We start from the raw sequence: 22,605 nt of genomic DNA, 5'->3' as shown, positions 1-22,605 counted from the left end.
ATGGTATTAAATGGTATAAATATTACAAATACAAAACAAAAAATAATAGTGATCAAACAAATAATTATTAATTAAGGCTTACATGCAGTTCAATATTTTAAAAATATATTTTATGTAATGATACAATAATTATATATAGAGGATTCGTCGCAAGTATTTTTTAATATGGAAAATATCAACCAAGTCTATATTAACTAGATGAGGTTGATATTTTACATATTATAAAACACGAGTAGCAAATTCTATTTATTCTGTAACACTTCTAAACTGACATTTTAATCTGATTTTTAGTAAATGACAGTACTAAAGTCCCCTCCATCCATAATATGATGTTATCATGATTACTACAAATTAGTTTCACATCATGCATTTTAACTAAATCTTATGAAAACATTACGCTAAGGTATACAGGTCTTTTTGGCTTGTACACAAATGACCCAACAGCTACACATTATTATCTAAAGACCTTGCAAATTTGCATAATATACCTTTAAATTTGCATACCATTATTAACCGGGTTAATACACTAAATTATCACATGGGTTGATGACATGGATATCATAGGTAAGTTATAGGATAAATATGGTTATGGATGTACCTTTTTTTTCAATGATCTAAATTTAAAAATAATAAATCTAGTTTTGCAAACTGATTTCCACCCCAACCCATCCAACCCGCAAAACAAACAGAAAGAAAAAAGGTTAGTAAATTAAATTCTAATAATAATAATAATTTGTGCCATGTACATACGTTCATAAATTTCTGAAATGATTTAATAAATAATCCAAAATTCTCCATTATGGCTTTCAATGAATGAAATTGATATATACTGATTGAAAGAAATAAGGGAACACATCGAATTGTAGACCAAATTTAATTCACAACTAGCGTAGTAATGTCTGTATTTCATACCAAGTTGTAATGTGGGACTGAATGTCTGTAGTGTTGAATGTGCTGCCTATATGTTCCTAGTCAACTTCGGACAGTATGAATTGATTTTTGATCCAGTCATTATTTCTTGTTGCTATCTACCGGCCTCGGTGGCATCGTGGAGACACTGATGTCAAACATGACCTACTTCAGTCATGACTCTATTCCATGGGATCGGCTGTTAATGAGAGTATGGTAGAGTTGACAAATATATAACAAAATCGGTGCTGGGTCTTTGGCCTCTAAAAGAACCGGACATTGGTCAAGCATAAATTCAGTATTAGCAAATAAAATGTTTTATCATATAATATCTTACATTTTCAGTGCAATCAAAGTATGTGATATTTTTCAGATCACATACTTTAAGAATTTGATAACTTTGCAAATTAGATGTAAATTAGTCGAGGTCTCGGCACTAGGTTTATTGACATTTAAGCAAACGCACCTGGGTGACACTCCATGATTGACGTATGCATTCATAATCATCAAATAAAAACATTTCAATGGCAATTTGACACTGAAAGCTGTCCAGCATTCGGAAAACAAAAAATGTTAGGCATAACTTTATTTTGATGTAAGGACATCCAAAATGACGTCATTCGAGTTTGACATCATTTCCATTAAAAAATACACTGCGCCACATATTCTTACGTCATTTGAATATCTAGTAATGGCGGACTGGAATTAAAGTTGCGTGTACAGTTTACAAAAACACGTTGTATTAAGCTTGAGCTTATATGATAGATTATTACCCTCGTGTATTTCGGTATCGTCAATATCATACTAGTATATTAGGAATAAAAATAATGTATTATGCTCGCCAGAGGCTCGCATAATACAATTTTTATTCCTAATATATGATATTGACGATACCGAAAAACACTCTGGTAATAACCTTTATTTATTACATACCCATTAAATCTTACTATATAAATACAACCCTGAATACAAAAATGAAATACACTGTTCCGTATTCAACTCAACTGCCGGAACTATACCGTATTCAACGCTACTATTTATAGCACATGGTTACCGGGAATTCCCTTTGCGATATGTAAACAAAGTTTTTGCTTGGTTTGTTTAAAATGCTATTTTGTGGAAAATTTGAACTGAAAACAGATGAAAACGGTGACAAATATTTACAATTTAATGAGCGCGATACCAAAACTTGAGACAGGAACACTACTAACCAACGAGCTTTTAATCCACGATAGTTAAGGTCGACAACAGTCACTTTTTGGACCCTTGTTTTGGCTTCGTACACAATTCTTATTCTTATTCAATAAATAAAACATCTCCAACCATAATTTTGTGATATGATATATTTGACAAAAGGTAGCTTTTAGTTATTTCATCTTTCAAAACTTCAAATTAATATTTTGTCCAGAATTATGAAAAAAAAGAAAAAGTACTGACCTGTAAACAGCATTATCTGTTTGTTATAGGAATTTGACAGGGGTCAAGGTTAGTAGACTAGTTTTTATTTTATGTGGCGCAGCATTGTAATAATACAGCTAATTCTGAATTTAAATGACGTCAGTATTCCAATGACGTCACTTTGCATCTCCCTTACAATAACCATAAAATAGGCCTACATGACGTTTCCTTTTTGGAAAAATTCCAATGTAAAATTGCTATTGAATTTACTTATTGGCTGGTAGGTACTGGGTTCGGATCCCAGTCGAGGCATGGGATTTTAATCCAGATACCGACTCCAAACCTTGAGTGAGTGCTCCACAAGGCTCAATGGGTAGGTGTAAACCACTTGCACCGACCAGTGATCCATAACTGGTTCAACAAAGGCCATGGTTTGTGCTATCCAGCCTGTGGGAAGCGCAAATAAAAGATCCCTTGCTGCTAATTGGAAAGAGTAGCCCATGTAGTGGCGACAGCGGGTTTCGTCTCAAAATCTGTGTGGTCCTTAACCATATGTCTGATGCCATATAACCGTAAATAAAATGTGTTGAGTGTGTCGTTAAATAAAACATTTCTTTCTTTCTTTGTTACTATCTGTGTGATCCTTTATTTATTTCCATCAGTATAGTTAATAAAATGAAGTGAACATCATGTTAGTGACATCATTTCACTACTTGTGCATATATATTGAAATGTAATCATGATTACTGGACAATGCATTTGCAATTGTAATCATTTACTTACAATTTTCTTGTAATTGTAATCAGGACATTCTTAAGTAATCGTAATCGATTACTTTTGTCAAGTAATTGCCCCATCTCTAACACACACACACACATGGAAACACACACACAGAGCCCTCAAAAGTACCCGGTCTCCGGCGGCAAATCGCCGCCTGAAACAGCTTTTGCTGCCGCCTACTTTTCGAGTAAAATTGTTCAGTTGCTGCATTTTATGGATGGTGACTGATTTGCGCTAACAGAGGCCATGAGAATGCATCTCAGAGGTTCGATTTTTCAAATGTTTCTCGGGGAGGGCCCCCAGACCCCCCCCCCCCCCCCCCGCTATCATCACTGTTGTAGCCTGCTACTTCTTAAACTATTGAGGGCGCTGCACACACATACACCACCACCATATTTGTATTCTTTGAAAGTTTCACTTGATATATAACATAACAGGAAACACTGAACTACCGGTATGTTGAGAGTCAAGACACGATTCATGACAGACACTGATGTCAAACATGTCATTATTTCTTGTTGCTATCTACCGGCCTCGGTGGCATCGTGGAGACACTGATGTCAAACATGACCTACTTCAGTCATGACTCTATTCCATGGGATCGGCTGTTAATGAGAGTATGGTAGAGTTGACAAATATATAACAAAATCGGTGCTGGGTCTTTGGCCTCTAAAAGAACCGGACATTGGTCAAGCATAAATTCAGTATTAGCAAATAAAATGTTTTATCATATAATATCTTACATTTTCAGTGCAATCAAAGTATGTGATATTTTTCAGATCACATACTTTAAGAATTTGATAACTTTGCAAATTAGATGTAAATTAGTCGAGGTCTCGGCACTAGGTTTATTGACATTTAAGCAAACGCACCTGGGTGACACTCCATGATTGACGTATGCATTCATAATCATCAAATAAAAACATTTCAATGGCAATTTGACACTGAAAGCTGTCCAGCATTCGGAAAACAAAAAATGTTAGGCATAACTTTATTTTGATGTAAGGACATCCAAAATGACATCATTCGAGTTTGACATCATTTCCATTAAAAAATACACTGCGCCACATATTCTTACGTCATTTGAATATCTAGTAATGGCGGACTGGAATTAAAGTTGCGTGTACAGTTTACAAAAACACGTTGTATTAAGCTTGAGCTTATATGATAGATTATTACCCTCGTGTATTTCGGTATCGTCAATATCATACTAGTATATTAGGAATAAAAATAATGTATTATGCTCGCCAGAGGCTCGCATAATACAATTTTTATTCCTAATATATGATATTGACGATACCGAAAAACACTCTGGTAATAACCTTTATTTATTACATACCCATTAAATCTTACTATATAAATACAACCCTGAATACAAAAATGAAATACACTGTTCCGTATTCAACTCAACTGCCGGAACTATACCGTATTCAACGCTACTATTTATAGCACATGGTTACCGGGAATTCCCTTTGCGATATGTAAACAAAGTTTTTGCTTGGTTTGTTTAAAATGCTATTTTGTGGAAAATTTGAACTGAAAACAGATGAAAACGGTGACAAATATTTACAATTTAATGAGCGCGATACCAAAACTTGAGACAGGAACACTACTAACCAACGAGCTTTTAATCCACGATAGTTAAGGTCGACAACAGTCACTTTTTGGACCCTTGTTTTGGCTTCGTACACAATTCTTATTCTTATTCAATAAATAAAACATCTCCAACCATAATTTTGTGATATGATATATTTGACAAAAGGTAGCTTTTAGTTATTTCATCTTTCAAAACTTCAAATTAATATTTTGTCCAGAATTATGAAAAAAAAGAAAAAGTACTGACCTGTAAACAGCATTATCTGTTTGTTATAGGAATTTGACAGGGGTCAAGGTTAGTAGACTAGTTTTTATTTTATGTGGCGCAGCATTGTAATAATACAGCTAATTCTGAATTTAAATGACGTCAGTATTCCAATGACGTCACTTTGCATCTCCCTTACAATAACCATAAAATAGGCCTACATGACGTTTCCTTTTTGGAAAAATTCCAATGTAAAATTGCTATTGAATTTACTTATTGGCTGGTAGGTACTGGGTTCGGATCCCAGTCGAGGCATGGGATTTTAATCCAGATACCGACTCCAAACCTTGAGTGAGTGCTCCACAAGGCTCAATGGGTAGGTGTAAACCACTTGCACCGACCAGTGATCCATAACTGGTTCAACAAAGGCCATGGTTTGTGCTATCCAGCCTGTGGGAAGCGCAAATAAAAGATCCCTTGCTGCTAATTGGAAAGAGTAGCCCATGTAGTGGCGACAGCGGGTTTCGTCTCAAAATCTGTGTGGTCCTTAACCATATGTCTGATGCCATATAACCGTAAATAAAATGTGTTGAGTGTGTCGTTAAATAAAACATTTCTTTCTTTCTTTGTTACTATCTGTGTGATCCTTTATTTATTTCCATCAGTATAGTTAATAAAATGAAGTGAACATCATGTTAGTGACATCATTTCACTACTTGTGCATATATATTGAAATGTAATCATGATTACTGGACAATGCATTTGCAATTGTAATCATTTACTTACAATTTTCTTGTAATTGTAATCAGGACATTCTTAAGTAATCGTAATCGATTACTTTTGTCAAGTAATTGCCCCATCTCTAACACACACACACACATGGAAACACACACACAGAGCCCTCAAAAGTACCCGGTCTCCGGCGGCAAATCGCCGCCTGAAACAGCTTTTGCTGCCGCCTACTTTTCGAGTAAAATTGTTCAGTTGCTGCATTTTATGGATGGTGACTGATTTGCGCTAACAGAGGCCATGAGAATGCATCTCAGAGGTTCGATTTTTCAAATGTTTCTCGGGGAGGGCCCCCAGACCCCCCCCCCCCCGCTATCATCACTGTTGTAGCCTGCTACTTCTTAAACTATTGAGGGCGCTGCACACACATACACCACCACCATATTTGTATTCTTTGAAAGTTTCACTTGATATATAACATAACAGGAAACACTGAACTACCGGTATGTTGAGAGTCAAGACACGATTCATGACAGACACTGATGTCAAACATGTCATTATTTCTTGTTGCTATCTACCGGCCTCGGTGGCATCGTGGAGACACTGATGTCAAACATGACCTACTTCAGTCATGACTCTATTCCATGGGATCGGCTGTTAATGAGAGTATGGTAGAGTTGACAAATATATAACAAAATCGGTGCTGGGTCTTTGGCCTCTAAAAGAACCGGACATTGGTCAAGCATAAATTCAGTATTAGCAAATAAAATGTTTTATCATATAATATCTTACATTTTCAGTGCAATCAAAGTATGTGATATTTTTCAGATCACATACTTTAAGAATTTGATAACTTTGCAAATTAGATGTAAATTAGTCGAGGTCTCGGCACTAGGTTTATTGACATTTAAGCAAACGCACCTGGGTGACACTCCATGATTGACGTATGCATTCATAATCATCAAATAAAAACATTTCAATGGCAATTTGACACTGAAAGCTGTCCAGCATTCGGAAAACAAAAAATGTTAGGCATAACTTTATTTTGATGTAAGGACATCCAAAATGACATCATTCGAGTTTGACATCATTTCCATTAAAAAATACACTGCGCCACATATTCTTACGTCATTTGAATATCTAGTAATGGCGGACTGGAATTAAAGTTGCGTGTACAGTTTACAAAAACACGTTGTATTAAGCTTGAGCTTATATGATAGATTATTACCCTCGTGTATTTCGGTATCGTCAATATCATACTAGTATATTAGGAATAAAAATAATGTATTATGCTCGCCAGAGGCTCGCATAATACAATTTTTATTCCTAATATATGATATTGACGATACCGAAAAACACTCTGGTAATAACCTTTATTTATTACATACCCATTAAATCTTACTATATAAATACAACCCTGAATACAAAAATGAAATACACTGTTCCGTATTCAACTCAACTGCCGGAACTATACCGTATTCAACGCTACTATTTATAGCACATGGTTACCGGGAATTCCCTTTGCGATATGTAAACAAAGTTTTTGCTTGGTTTGTTTAAAATGCTATTTTGTGGAAAATTTGAACTGAAAACAGATGAAAACGGTGACAAATATTTACAATTTAATGAGCGCGATACCAAAACTTGAGACAGGAACACTACTAACCAACGAGCTTTTAATCCACGATAGTTAAGGTCGACAACAGTCACTTTTTGGACCCTTGTTTTGGCTTCGTACACAATTCTTATTCTTATTCAATAAATAAAACATCTCCAACCATAATTTTGTGATATGATATATTTGACAAAAGGTAGCTTTTAGTTATTTCATCTTTCAAAACTTCAAATTAATATTTTGTCCAGAATTATGAAAAAAAAGAAAAAGTACTGACCTGTAAACAGCATTATCTGTTTGTTATAGGAATTTGACAGGGGTCAAGGTTAGTAGACTAGTTTTTATTTTATGTGGCGCAGCATTGTAATAATACAGCTAATTCTGAATTTAAATGACGTCAGTATTCCAATGACGTCACTTTGCATCTCCCTTACAATAACCATAAAATAGGCCTACATGACGTTTCCTTTTTGGAAAAATTCCAATGTAAAATTGCTATTGAATTTACTTATTGGCTGGTAGGTACTGGGTTCGGATCCCAGTCGAGGCATGGGATTTTAATCCAGATACCGACTCCAAACCTTGAGTGAGTGCTCCACAAGGCTCAATGGGTAGGTGTAAACCACTTGCACCGACCAGTGATCCATAACTGGTTCAACAAAGGCCATGGTTTGTGCTATCCAGCCTGTGGGAAGCGCAAATAAAAGATCCCTTGCTGCTAATTGGAAAGAGTAGCCCATGTAGTGGCGACAGCGGGTTTCGTCTCAAAATCTGTGTGGTCCTTAACCATATGTCTGATGCCATATAACCGTAAATAAAATGTGTTGAGTGTGTCGTTAAATAAAACATTTCTTTCTTTCTTTGTTACTATCTGTGTGATCCTTTATTTATTTCCATCAGTATAGTTAATAAAATGAAGTGAACATCATGTTAGTGACATCATTTCACTACTTGTGCATATATATTGAAATGTAATCATGATTACTGGACAATGCATTTGCAATTGTAATCATTTACTTACAATTTTCTTGTAATTGTAATCAGGACATTCTTAAGTAATCGTAATCGATTACTTTTGTCAAGTAATTGCCCCATCTCTAACACACACACACACATGGAAACACACACACAGAGCCCTCAAAAGTACCCGGTCTCCGGCGGCAAATCGCCGCCTGAAACAGCTTTTGCTGCCGCCTACTTTTCGAGTAAAATTGTTCAGTTGCTGCATTTTATGGATGGTGACTGATTTGCGCTAACAGAGGCCATGAGAATGCATCTCAGAGGTTCGATTTTTCAAATGTTTCTCGGGGAGGGCCCCCAGACCCCCCCCCCCCCCGCTATCATCACTGTTGTAGCCTGCTACTTCTTAAACTATTGAGGGCGCTGCACACACATACACCACCACCATATTTGTATTCTTTGAAAGTTTCACTTGATATATAACATAACAGGAAACACTGAACTACCGGTATGTTGAGAGTCAAGACACGATTCATGACAGACACTGATGTCAAACATGTCATTATTTCTTGTTGCTATCTACCGGCCTCGGTGGCATCGTGGAGACACTGATGTCAAACATGACCTACTTCAGTCATGACTCTATTCCATGGGATCGGCTGTTAATGAGAGTATGGTAGAGTTGACAAATATATAACAAAATCGGTGCTGGGTCTTTGGCCTCTAAAAGAACCGGACATTGGTCAAGCATAAATTCAGTATTAGCAAATAAAATGTTTTATCATATAATATCTTACATTTTCAGTGCAATCAAAGTATGTGATATTTTTCAGATCACATACTTTAAGAATTTGATAACTTTGCAAATTAGATGTAAATTAGTCGAGGTCTCGGCACTAGGTTTATTGACATTTAAGCAAACGCACCTGGGTGACACTCCATGATTGACGTATGCATTCATAATCATCAAATAAAAACATTTCAATGGCAATTTGACACTGAAAGCTGTCCAGCATTCGGAAAACAAAAAATGTTAGGCATAACTTTATTTTGATGTAAGGACATCCAAAATGACATCATTCGAGTTTGACATCATTTCCATTAAAAAATACACTGCGCCACATATTCTTACGTCATTTGAATATCTAGTAATGGCGGACTGGAATTAAAGTTGCGTGTACAGTTTACAAAAACACGTTGTATTAAGCTTGAGCTTATATGATAGATTATTACCCTCGTGTATTTCGGTATCGTCAATATCATACTAGTATATTAGGAATAAAAATAATGTATTATGCTCGCCAGAGGCTCGCATAATACAATTTTTATTCCTAATATATGATATTGACGATACCGAAAAACACTCTGGTAATAACCTTTATTTATTACATACCCATTAAATCTTACTATATAAATACAACCCTGAATACAAAAATGAAATACACTGTTCCGTATTCAACTCAACTGCCGGAACTATACCGTATTCAACGCTACTATTTATAGCACATGGTTACCGGGAATTCCCTTTGCGATATGTAAACAAAGTTTTTGCTTGGTTTGTTTAAAATGCTATTTTGTGGAAAATTTGAACTGAAAACAGATGAAAACGGTGACAAATATTTACAATTTAATGAGCGCGATACCAAAACTTGAGACAGGAACACTACTAACCAACGAGCTTTTAATCCACGATAGTTAAGGTCGACAACAGTCACTTTTTGGACCCTTGTTTTGGCTTCGTACACAATTCTTATTCTTATTCAATAAATAAAACATCTCCAACCATAATTTTGTGATATGATATATTTGACAAAAGGTAGCTTTTAGTTATTTCATCTTTCAAAACTTCAAATTAATATTTTGTCCAGAATTATGAAAAAAAAGAAAAAGTACTGACCTGTAAACAGCATTATCTGTTTGTTATAGGAATTTGACAGGGGTCAAGGTTAGTAGACTAGTTTTTATTTTATGTGGCGCAGCATTGTAATAATACAGCTAATTCTGAATTTAAATGACGTCAGTATTCCAATGACGTCACTTTGCATCTCCCTTACAATAACCATAAAATAGGCCTACATGACGTTTCCTTTTTGGAAAAATTCCAATGTAAAATTGCTATTGAATTTACTTATTGGCTGGTAGGTACTGGGTTCGGATCCCAGTCGAGGCATGGGATTTTAATCCAGATACCGACTCCAAACCTTGAGTGAGTGCTCCACAAGGCTCAATGGGTAGGTGTAAACCACTTGCACCGACCAGTGATCCATAACTGGTTCAACAAAGGCCATGGTTTGTGCTATCCAGCCTGTGGGAAGCGCAAATAAAAGATCCCTTGCTGCTAATTGGAAAGAGTAGCCCATGTAGTGGCGACAGCGGGTTTCGTCTCAAAATCTGTGTGGTCCTTAACCATATGTCTGATGCCATATAACCGTAAATAAAATGTGTTGAGTGTGTCGTTAAATAAAACATTTCTTTCTTTCTTTGTTACTATCTGTGTGATCCTTTATTTATTTCCATCAGTATAGTTAATAAAATGAAGTGAACATCATGTTAGTGACATCATTTCACTACTTGTGCATATATATTGAAATGTAATCATGATTACTGGACAATGCATTTGCAATTGTAATCATTTACTTACAATTTTCTTGTAATTGTAATCAGGACATTCTTAAGTAATCGTAATCGATTACTTTTGTCAAGTAATTGCCCCATCTCTAACACACACACACACATGGAAACACACACACAGAGCCCTCAAAAGTACCCGGTCTCCGGCGGCAAATCGCCGCCTGAAACAGCTTTTGCTGCCGCCTACTTTTCGAGTAAAATTGTTCAGTTGCTGCATTTTATGGATGGTGACTGATTTGCGCTAACAGAGGCCATGAGAATGCATCTCAGAGGTTCGATTTTTCAAATGTTTCTCGGGGAGGGCCCCCAGACCCCCCCCCCCCCGCTATCATCACTGTTGTAGCCTGCTACTTCTTAAACTATTGAGGGCGCTGCACACACATACACCACCACCATATTTGTATTCTTTGAAAGTTTCACTTGATATATAACATAACAGGAAACACTGAACTACCGGTATGTTGAGAGTCAAGACACGATTCATGACAGACACTGATGTCAAACATGTCATTATTTCTTGTTGCTATCTACCGGCCTCGGTGGCATCGTGGAGACACTGATGTCAAACATGACCTACTTCAGTCATGACTCTATTCCATGGGATCGGCTGTTAATGAGAGTATGGTAGAGTTGACAAATATATAACAAAATCGGTGCTGGGTCTTTGGCCTCTAAAAGAACCGGACATTGGTCAAGCATAAATTCAGTATTAGCAAATAAAATGTTTTATCATATAATATCTTACATTTTCAGTGCAATGAAATACACTGTTCCGTATTCAACTCAACTGCCGGAACTATACCGTATTCAACGCTACTATTTATAGCACATGGTTACCGGGAATTCCCTTTGCGATATGTAAACAAAGTTTTTGCTTGGTTTGTTTAAAATGCTATTTTGTGGAAAATTTGAACTGAAAACAGATGAAAACGGTGACAAATATTTACAATTTAATGAGCGCGATACCAAAACTTGAGACAGGAACACTACTAACCAACGAGCTTTTAATCCACGATAGTTAAGGTCGACAACAGTCACTTTTTGGACCCTTGTTTTGGCTTCGTACACAATTCTTATTCTTATTCAATAAATAAAACATCTCCAACCATAATTTGATATATATGTAGAGTAGCCTTTCAAAACTTCAAATTAATATTTTGTCCAGAATTATGAAAAAAAAGAAAAAGTACTGACCTGTATGTAGTGGCGACAGCGGGTTTCGTAGCCCATGTAGTGGCGACAGCGGGTTTCGTCTCAAAATCTGTGTGGTCCTTAACCATATGTCTGATGCCATATAACCGTAAATAAAATGTGTTGAGTGTGTCGTTAAATAAAACATTTCTTTCTTTCTTTGTTACTATCTGTGTGATCCTTTATTTATTTCCATCAGTATAGTTAATAAAATGAAGTGAACATCATGTTAGTGACATCATTTCACTACTTGTGCATATATATTGAAATGTAATCATGATTACTGGACAATGCATTTGCAATTGTAATCATTTACTTACAATTTTCTTGTAATTGTAATCAGGACATTCTTAAGTAATCGTAATCGATTACTTTTGTCAAGTAATTGCCCCATCTCTAACACACACACACACACATGGAAACACACACACAGAGCCCTCAAAAGTACCCGGTCTCCGGCGGCAAATCGCCGCCTGAAACAGCTTTTGCTGCCGCCTACTTTTCGAGTAAAATTGTTCAGTTGCTGCATTTTATGGATGGTGACTGATTTGCGCTAACAGAGGCCATGAGAATGCATCTCAGAGGTTCGATTTTTCAAATGTTTCTCGGGGAGGGCCCCCAGACCCCCCCCCCCCGCTATCATCACTGTTGTAGCCTGCTACTTCTTAAACTATTGAGGGCGCTGCACACACATACACCACCACCATATTTGTATTCTTTGAAAGTTTCACTTGATATATAACATAACAGGAAACACTGAACTACCGGTATGTTGAGAGTCAAGACACGATTCACAGACACTTGTCATGACTAGACACTGATGTCAAACATGACCTACTTCAGTCATGACCCTATTCCATGGGATCGGCTGTTAATGAGAGTATGGTAGAGTTGACAAATATAGAACAAAATCGGTGCTGGGTCTTTGGCCTCTAAAAGATCCGGACATTGGTCAAGCATAAATTCAGTATTAGCAAATAAAATGTTTTATCATATAATATCTTACATTTTCAGTGCAATGAAATACACTGTTCCGTATTCAACTCAACTGCCGGAACTATACCGTATTCAACGCTACTATTTATAGCACATGGTTACCGGGAATTCCCTTTGCGATATGTAAACAAAGTTTTTGCTTGGTTTGTTTAAAATGCTATTTTGTGGAAAATTTGAACTGAAAACAGATGAAAACGGTGACAAATATTTACAATTTAATGAGCGCGATACCAAAACTTGAGACAGGAACACTACTAACCAACGAGCTTTTAATCCACGATAGTTAAGGTCGACAACAGTCACTTTTTGGACCCTTGTTTTGGCTTCGTACACAATTCTTATTCTTATTCAATAAATAAAACATCTCCAACCATAATTTTATATATGTAGAGTAGCCCATGTAGTGGCGACAGCGGGTTTCGTAGCCCATGTAGTGGCGACAGCGGGTTTCGTCTCAAAATCTGTGTGGTCCTTAACCATATGTCTGATGCCATATAACCGTAAATAAAATGTGTTGAGTGTGTCGTTAAATAAAACATTTCTTTCTTTCTTTGTTACTATCTGTGTGATCCTTTATTTATTTCCATCAGTATAGTTAATAAAATGAAGTGAACATCATGTTAGTGACATCATTTCACTACTTGTGCATATATATTGAAATGTAATCATGATTACTGGACAATGCATTTGCAATTGTAATCATTTACTTACAATTTTCTTGTAATTGTAATCAGGACATTCTTAAGTAATCGTAATCGATTACTTTTGTCAAGTAATTGCCCCATCTCTAACACACACACACACACATGGAAACACACACACAGAGCCCTCAAAAGTACCCGGTCTCCGGCGGCAAATCGCCGCCTGAAACAGCTTTTGCTGCCGCCTACTTTTCGAGTAAAATTGTTCAGTTGCTGCATTTTATGGATGGTGACTGATTTGCGCTAACAGAGGCCATGAGAATGCATCTCAGAGGTTCGATTTTTCAAATGTTTCTCGGGGAGGGCCCCCAGACCCCCCCCCCCGCTATCATCACTGTTGTAGCCTGCTACTTCTTAAACTATTGAGGGCGCTGCACACACATACACCACCACCATATTTGTATTCTTTGAAAGTTTCACTTGATATATAACATAACAGGAAACACTGAACTACCGGTATGTTGAGAGTCAAGACACGATTCATGACAGACACTGATGTCAAACATGACCTACTTCAGTCATGACCCTATTCCATGGGATCGGCTGTTAATGAGAGTATGGTAGAGTTGACAAATATAGAACAAAATCGGTGCTGGGTCTTTGGCCTCTAAAAGATCCAGACATTGGTCAAGCATAAATTCAGTATTAGCAAACAAAATGTTTTATTTCGCAGTGGAACCTGGTTTACAATAAACGTTACATAATTACCACACCATATTATTTTATGCTATCTTTATAGCATGGGCTATGACAACACAAGTGGCCTAACTGGTGCCATTGCAACCAGTTTTTTGTCACTAAGTTAATTAACTCATGTTTTTACCCCTTTTAGTCAAAAAGCCTTGATTGAAAATGAAAATATGCCTAATGTCATATGATGATATTTTGCTTTGACAAAACTTTTTTTTTTGGTCAGGTTTTAACTTTACTTTATATTGTAAATTTAACCTTTAAACAATTTTACAAAAGGGGAAAAAAAAATGGCAAAGAAGTTACAACCTTTTGCTATACGTACGTTATATCTTTTATCAACGCCCTTGTGTCCCAGCGGTTCTTTCTGTCGTAGCTGAATGTCTCCAAATATTTCAAGTTTGGCGCCAGCTTGTGGTGAAAAATGCTCTATGTAGCCAAGTGACTCCATAAAAAAAGACGAAAATTTCTGAAAATGAAAACAGATCACTGTATAGACAAATCGCAGTTCTCTCGCTAACATGTTTATTAAAATAAATGTTTTGGCCTGTTGTTTACTACTGTGATGTTTCTTGCTGACAGAGTCGGTTTAAGGATCTGCAGGGCCTGTAGCATGTGTCTTTGTTTCCCCATTATCACACTTTGCTGTCCTCCTATATTTCCAGAACATCAATTTTTTATTTATTTTTTTGAAACCCAGTAATTTTCCAACAAAATAAGAAATCTGTTACGCCAAATTAAAATAAAATTCACAAATTGTTTTTAAAATTTGCAATTGCCAATTGGCAGAGCTAGTAGTCAGACTGGTACTATACAAAAGAGGCCTGTCCCCTATCTTGTTTCTCTTTTCTTCACAATTAAACAACAAAGTTTCATTTTCAGATTTTCTTTTGCAAATTTGTAAACATTAAAGTAACATATCCTAGTTGTAAAACACTATGGCATACTAGTAATTTTCATTATTTGAGCCATATTTGTCATTAACATAAGACATTACTTAGTTGTTATTGTTTCGATAAATCCTTTTCCATACATCTGAAGTACTTCTTGTCATCCACCGTGTTTCTAACACCACGAAAAGCTTTTTCATATTTTTAAAAACGCACACATTACTTCTAAGAAGCAACAGTTATAGAGACGAGCTCTAGTCTATTTTTAAGAATATTTCCCTGTTTCAACGTCACAGACTCTTGTTTCACTATAGGCCTATTGTAACTTTATCCAACTGTGTTACAGGTCTGTAGATTACCCAAACGTAGCATCCATTTTCGCGGGTTGGTCTATGGTCTGCAACTTTAAAACCATTTTTTTTTCTTTCGCTCTTTTAAAAAGAGAAAAACCCTACAACTTTGGACGTAGCAGGTTCTGCTTGTTGGTTCTCATTGTGATCCTGATGACATGTAAACGTATATGCATGCATTCAAGGCGTCTAGAATTTTTTTTAAATCCAATAGCCATGGGATCAGTGAATTTAAAAATGTACTAGCCACAATTAAAAATTCACTAGCCCTACTTTACTTTTAATACAATTTTACTAAATAATAGTAATAATCAGATATGTCACCTAAAGGGGAAGATAGAGCTTAAAAATACTAACATTGGGGGGTTGGGATGTCAGTAGGATATTCATATTTACAAAATAGACTTAACTGCAACATTTGACAATTGTTTTTTTCAATAGCCCTCGGGTAGTTATTTACTAGCCCAACATTGAATATCACTAGCCATGGGGCTACCATAATCTAGAAGCCCTGAGGTATTGAATTTGTGGATTTTTGTTTAAGATTCCACCTGGGGCTAGCCCTGGGTGAACACAAAGTTTTGCCAAATTATTTATTAAACTTAAAAAATTACAGAAAAGCAGTTATTTTCTAATCAAATATAGTAAAAATTATTTCACCAAATCAAATTCGCCAATTCTTTTCAAAATTTGCAACTGACGAATTTGGCGATTGCCAGAGCTAGCCCTGGAATCATAAACATGATTTAACATACATGTAGATCAGGGTTTCTAGAATTTTTATAAAATCCACTAGCCATGGGATCAGTGATTTTACAAATTGATTAGCCATGAATAAAAATTCACTAGCCCTACTTTTCTTTAAGTTAATATAATTTTACTAATTAATAGTAATAATCGGATATGTCATCCAAAGAGGGAGATAGAGCTTAAAAACAATAACACTGAGTGGTCGTGGTAGGGGCAGGATATTCATATGTAGCCCAACACTGAATATCACTAGCCATGGGAGTGGGGCTACAGTGTTCGAGATTAACGGTATTCCGATATCCCGGGGATACCAGAATTTAATTTTGGATACCAGACTTCAAGAACCCAGTATCCCACCGGGATACCATATAATACTAAATTCTCAGGTGGGATACCAGATTTTGAAATGTTAGTATCCAACTGGGATACTGGCCAAAATTTTTAATCTCGAACACTGGGCTACCACAATCTAGAAGCCCTGATGCACTGAATTTGTGGATTTGTTTTTAGGATTCCAGGGCCAGCTCTCGGTGAACACAAAGTTTCGCCAAATTATTTATTAAACTTCAAAAATGACAGAAAAGCAGTTATTTTCTAGTAAAATAATTTCACCAATAAAAATAAAATTCAGCAATTGTTTTCAAAATTCGCAATTGACGAATTTGGCAATTGCCAGAGCCAGCCCTGGATTCCACTAGAATCATAAACATGATTTAACAAAGATAGTTTGGGATTCCGTCCCGTAATCTTACATTTCCAACACAAAAAACCTGGGATTTCGTTGAAGCACAGAATCATGCTATTTTACTTCAAACCCTGGTCGAGATACATGTATATTCATACCTTTAGTCTGTAGTAATAAACAGTGAGTAGTTTTACGCCAATCACATTTTCACTGTCCTGCAGAGGCATTTCAATATCCAGCAATAGTTTGTCATAGCGTCCATCACCATTGATGTCTACTTCCCGTGCCTGTGGACATAAAACATTAAGCTGTCATTATACAAATAGTCAGTGTTTTGACAAAATGTCTTATAAAGCCTCTAGTCAGGACCTGTGGTTTGAGCTGAACAGTTCGGGCCCTTTTAAGGGCCCCTAGCTATGGGCAACCTAGGGAGACATATCAGCACCACATGGGTCCAATAAACGAGCTACTCTTGGCCTACTAACTTCGAAACCTATACGTAGCTCCTCCCTACCTTTCCACTGAGACAGACTGTTCAAAATTGCACCTAAATTCCTTCATCAAAAATGTGCACCCATTCTCTTTGGCTTAATCCTACGGGACATTCCAAATTCGATAGTGCTCACCATACCACCTGTTACCAGCTACGGTCGGACTGCTGGTGCTCCCTTGCACCAGCCAATGTAGGCAGTCCACCCCCCCTCCAACCCCCCCCCCCTCCAACCCACCCTACCTTTCCTGTCCTGGACGGAGGAGCCGGCCGAGGCTGGCACGTGCCCAGGACAGACGTGCACTACAACAGCTTGCTTTGAATGTGCATGTTGAACACTTTGGACTTGGACGTTGAGATTTTCACCAACCCACCAAGTTAAACCACTGGCCCAAATTCACAGGGGTGCAGAAAGTACTTGCCTGCTTGCCAAATTCTGACAGATGAGGTCAAAAATGCAACAGGTCCGACAGGCAAGTTGTCTTTTTCTGAATGACTGTTATTATTACTTTATGTTTTATTATTTTTTTACTGCATCAAATCTGCAACTCGGCATCAGCCATATTCTGCAATGTTTGAAAATTATTTTATTTTTTTATTTTTTTTAAATTTAAAGTTTAATTAAAACAAATTTTGTAACATGCATTCAGGTAAAATTTGTTGCAACTTTCAGCAACCCCGAATAGGTTAATGGTGGGCAAGACATTCAATTATGTGTTTATTAGTGTTTGCAATTTAGTACATGTTTCTAAATTAATTCAAAATATTTTCATGCCATGATTGATAATTTGATTGAAAATAACAGTGGTTTTGGTTAGACAATTTGGCAACATTTTCTCCTCTCCAAGGGCCATCCCTCGGTCCCTGTAATTCATAATGAATTATTTGCCTTAATGACGGGAACTCGAAGTCGGTCCTCTTGCAGTTTGTTGTATTTCTGGTAAGTGCTGTAGGTGACGTATTCTCCGGGATCCTGTAGCTCGAGAATCACAATCATCTCTCTCTTAAATGTTACATCAGGCCATTCTCGGTAATATGCTTCCTTTAACCAAAATCCTGAAAACAAATGTTGAATTATTAGGGATTGTTTTGGGGGTTTGGTTTTTGTTTGTTTTTTTGGCAGGTAGTTTGGTGGGTTCTAGCTCAGTATACCTTTGCTGTTAACTCCAAAATTTGGAAATTGGTGAAAGTCGCAGTTGGAAAAATATCCACCCGGTCCTCTCCCTCCCCATAACAAAAAATAATAACGGGGTGACCGGGCGGATATTATACCAATCCTAAGCTTAAAACTAACCCTAACCATTGAAAGGGGGGGGGGGGGGGATACGGGTCGAACTCACGCCCAAATTTGAATAATTAAACTAATTACCAGATGGCTTTACATGTGCTAAATAATAAAAATACAAATATTGCGATGCCGTCAAACAAGCAGCGACACGATTTTCCTTCCTGAACTCTCACCCCTCTCCTTTCCTGCACTAAATACAAATATTAGAAATACGCACCGTAACTTCTGTACACCACAAATAAAGGGGGTATAAATGTTAGCACAAAAATCACTAGCATGAGTAACGTAGCCTTCGTAAATACGTTACTTCTGTACCGCCTTAACTCAGGCTGAGCAAATATCTCGTAGGTCGCCATATCTAAACAAATGCTTTTTTGTTGACTGGTTCTGCGTCGGCTGTTGTTACGATATTTTAAAACGAACAGAGGATCAACATATCAAAACCCAGTCCAAGTAGTTTTTTCTCTCTCACACACACACACACCCACCCTTAACGCGAGTTATTGCAGAGCGTTTCTGTTTTTGACCTTAAAACTTGTTCGACGAAAGGCTTCTCGCGGGGAATGAATGATTGAATGGATAGATGGATGGATAAATAAATTACTAAATGATTGAGTGAATCTTTAACGACACTTCAGCACAAAAACGCTATTGAAAGGCGTCTCGCGCAAACTGAATGCATAAATGCATAAATGGATGAGTGGATGAATGGATACATATGACTGGCTCAATGAATGATTGAATGGCTCAATGAATGAATGAATGATGAATGTTTAACAATCTAATTAAAATTAGCTCCACTATTACATGTAATAGTGGAGCTAATTTTAATTAGATTGAATGTTTAACGGCACGCAAAAACACACATTGGGTGCCAAAACGAACGTAAACACATTAATTAATATGAGTATATAATTATATAAAACAACAGTATAAAGAGTTGTGGAGGGAAAAGTACAATGCAATACAAAAATTAACGTAAGTATATTTTAAAACTTTGTATTGAAATCAAAATGTTTTAAACATTTTAAAATTATATATAGGCTATATATATGATTGTGTGTGTGTGTGTGTGTGTGTGTGTGTGTGTGTGTGTGTGTGTGTGTTTGTGTTTTCGTCGGCTCTAGACTCCGCCAAAATTTGGCCAATAAACTGCATGCCACAAACATGATATATTTTGAATTAGGACAATATCCACTCATGTATATTAAAAAATATCGAATGTTGAAATATTGGCATAAACTCTTGGAAACAAAAAACTGTATACATACTGCATACTGCATTCACATAATTAAGAATCTTGTCCTTTTTTTATTTTTATATATCTCCAGTAATAGCATAGAAATGTTTAATCTTTATAGTATGTTAAATATTATTTATAAAATTTAGTGCCCCCCCCCCCATGGATTTTGGTCAGGGTACGGCCCTGATTTATGTCTTCATCAAGATTCAATAATTAATGTAAAGCTCTGTTTGCAGTCTATATGGCAAAGAATTATAGATCAGCGGCAGCAGGAATTTTTATCTCAATTACAAGATTCCACTAAATGCATTCCCAGTCTGGAGCTCGACGCGGTAAGACGTGTTTGTTTCGCTTGTGCACACTACACGTGCTTTCGTGTGCTCGAACTTGGGGATCCTTCATTTCGTTGTTTTTGTCAGCGAAGTGAAGTTTTCTATTGGGATGTATGCGGCCATTGGAACTGATTGAACGCTGGAACGCTTCTCGTTTCGACAGTCTGCACCACCAGGTTGGATTTTTTTAGCGAGATTCCTTGCCCCCACGTCATTTTTCCGTCTGACTATGTTGACTTGTTTTTTTTCGTGACTCGTATGACGGCCATTCTGCATTCTCAAATTTAATGAGTAGAATTTTCTTTATTAATTAGAGATGCGCATCAAAATTTTAAAGGCCCACTATTTAATTTTTGGATGTAAATTTCAAAATTGTCCGCTTAATTTTTTTCTGTCCCGGGACATTCTGGCTATCCAGAGACAGGCACCGGGATGGACATGCTTGAAACTCTAGTGGTATATTAACATGTAAAAATTATTCGCACTCGCACTCAAATCAATGGCATGATTTTGCAAAGTAAGGTTTTGATTGGTCGAATGAAAGGTCAACTGGACATGAGCTCTAACGGGGTGCTGTTAGATCCACATGTAATAGTGGAGCTAATTTTAATTAGATTGCCTCGGCATAATCCCGAATGTTTTTAAATTCTATTCAAATTACTGGCATGATTTTGCAAGTAAGGTTTTGATTGTTCGAATGAAAGGTCAACCGGACATGAACTCCAACGGGGTGCTGTTAGATCCACAGGTAATAGTAATTAACCAGTGGAGCTAATTTTAATTAGATTGTGACAGGCACACATTTTGACCATCATGGCCCATGTAATTATTTCCAGGGTTGTACGACTTAAAAGATAAGGATGCCAAGTACCAGGGGCCGTATTTACCAAAGAATATGAATATTTGCTTATGTTTCTGAAAGTAACTTAACTTACCAAGACAAAAACGTAATTTCGTATTTATCAAATTACTTATAGTAGGCCTACGTTTCGTTTTCGTACAACAATGTTATTTTTGTAAATAATTTCAGTTTGGTTTGACGTAAGAAGAAAAGTAAAAGTGTTTTGAAAATAATATTTGAAAATATTTAGAAAACAATCCGCTGAGAAATAACTTTTAGTAAATTCCATTGTATGAAAAAAGGTGTTCCCTGTGAGAAAAACTATAGGATAAAACGTTTATACTAAGTCGTTGTGAAAAACGGTGTTACCATAATCACGTGACTACTTCTAACTGAAGATTCCTATATAATGATTTTTTTTTTTTTTTAAAAGCTTTAAATAACAAAATTCGAGATTGATGAAAGGAAGGAAGGAAACGTTTTATTTAACGACGCACTCAACACATTTATATTGACGGTTATATGGCGTCGGATAAAATATATGGTTAAGGACCACGCAGATATTGAGGGAGGAAACCCGCTGTCGCCACTTCATGGGCTAACTCTTTTTGATTAGCAGCAAGGGCCCATCAACGGGGATCGATCCCAGACCGACCGCGCATCAAGCGAACACTTTACCACTGGACCACCTGATATTGATGGAGTCAACCACTGTTTTGCAAAATGCCTATTCGACCCTGCATTGTACAGAGGTACGGCCCTGACCATGTATTACGGTTTTGTTGATCAGATTCAATACTTGCAAAATACATGAAGTCATACATATATCGGTGGCACCCAAAATATTATAAACCTATTGAAAATGGAATTGGCTGCAAAGTAATACTATGTGGATTATAACTTTAATATTTCACACTCATTACAGTATGGACATTTGCCACATTCAGTGAAAGTTGTAGGCCCATAGGTAAAATATTGTTAAAATAACAACAGATTCAAAATTGTAAGTGAAAATGCGACGTCAAAAGCTAAGTGAAGTTTTATCTACCTTGATTTAAAAAATATTTACAGAGGTGGATCTGGAGAAGGGGCCCGCCCCCCCCCCCCCCCACAATTTTTTTTTTTTTTTGCAACAGTTATAATTTTAATATATATTAATTTTCATTTTTTTTTTTTTTATGATCCCTTCCAAACCTCCCCCAAAGTTCCATTGACATGGTCAGAATGGACTGAGGAAAATGAATATTTAAAAAAAAAAAAAAAAAAAAAAAAGTTCCATTATTAAAAAGTTCCTCATGTAAATTGATTTTTTGGATCCGCCACTTGATTATTTCT

At 36.5% G+C, this 22,605-nt stretch overlaps 1 protein-coding gene across 1 annotated transcript in view; it reads right to left on the bottom strand.

The window, feature by feature from the left end:
• LOC121388185 (transmembrane protein 231-like) overlaps nt 1–19,216 on the bottom strand; it is a 29,508-nt gene extending 10,292 nt beyond the window's left edge. Inside the window, exons 1-4 of the mRNA XM_041519450.1 lie at nt 19,072–19,216; nt 18,456–18,622; nt 17,235–17,363; nt 14,727–14,870 (exon numbers count right to left, since the gene is read on the bottom strand). Coding sequence (XP_041375384.1) covers nt 14,727–14,870; nt 17,235–17,363; nt 18,456–18,622; nt 19,072–19,210 — 579 coding nt within the window. The 5' untranslated portion in view covers nt 19,211–19,216. The remainder of the gene's footprint in view (nt 1–14,726; nt 14,871–17,234; nt 17,364–18,455; nt 18,623–19,071) is intronic.
• Nucleotides 19,217–22,605: the final 3,389 nt, after the last annotated feature.

This window comes from Gigantopelta aegis, chromosome 14, assembly GCF_016097555.1.
Source record: "Gigantopelta aegis isolate Gae_Host chromosome 14, Gae_host_genome, whole genome shotgun sequence".
Lineage (NCBI taxonomy): Eukaryota > Metazoa > Mollusca > Gastropoda > Neomphalida > Peltospiridae > Gigantopelta > Gigantopelta aegis.
The sequence above is the reverse complement of the archived record's forward strand: the minus strand, read 5'-3'. Positions and strand labels throughout refer to the sequence as shown.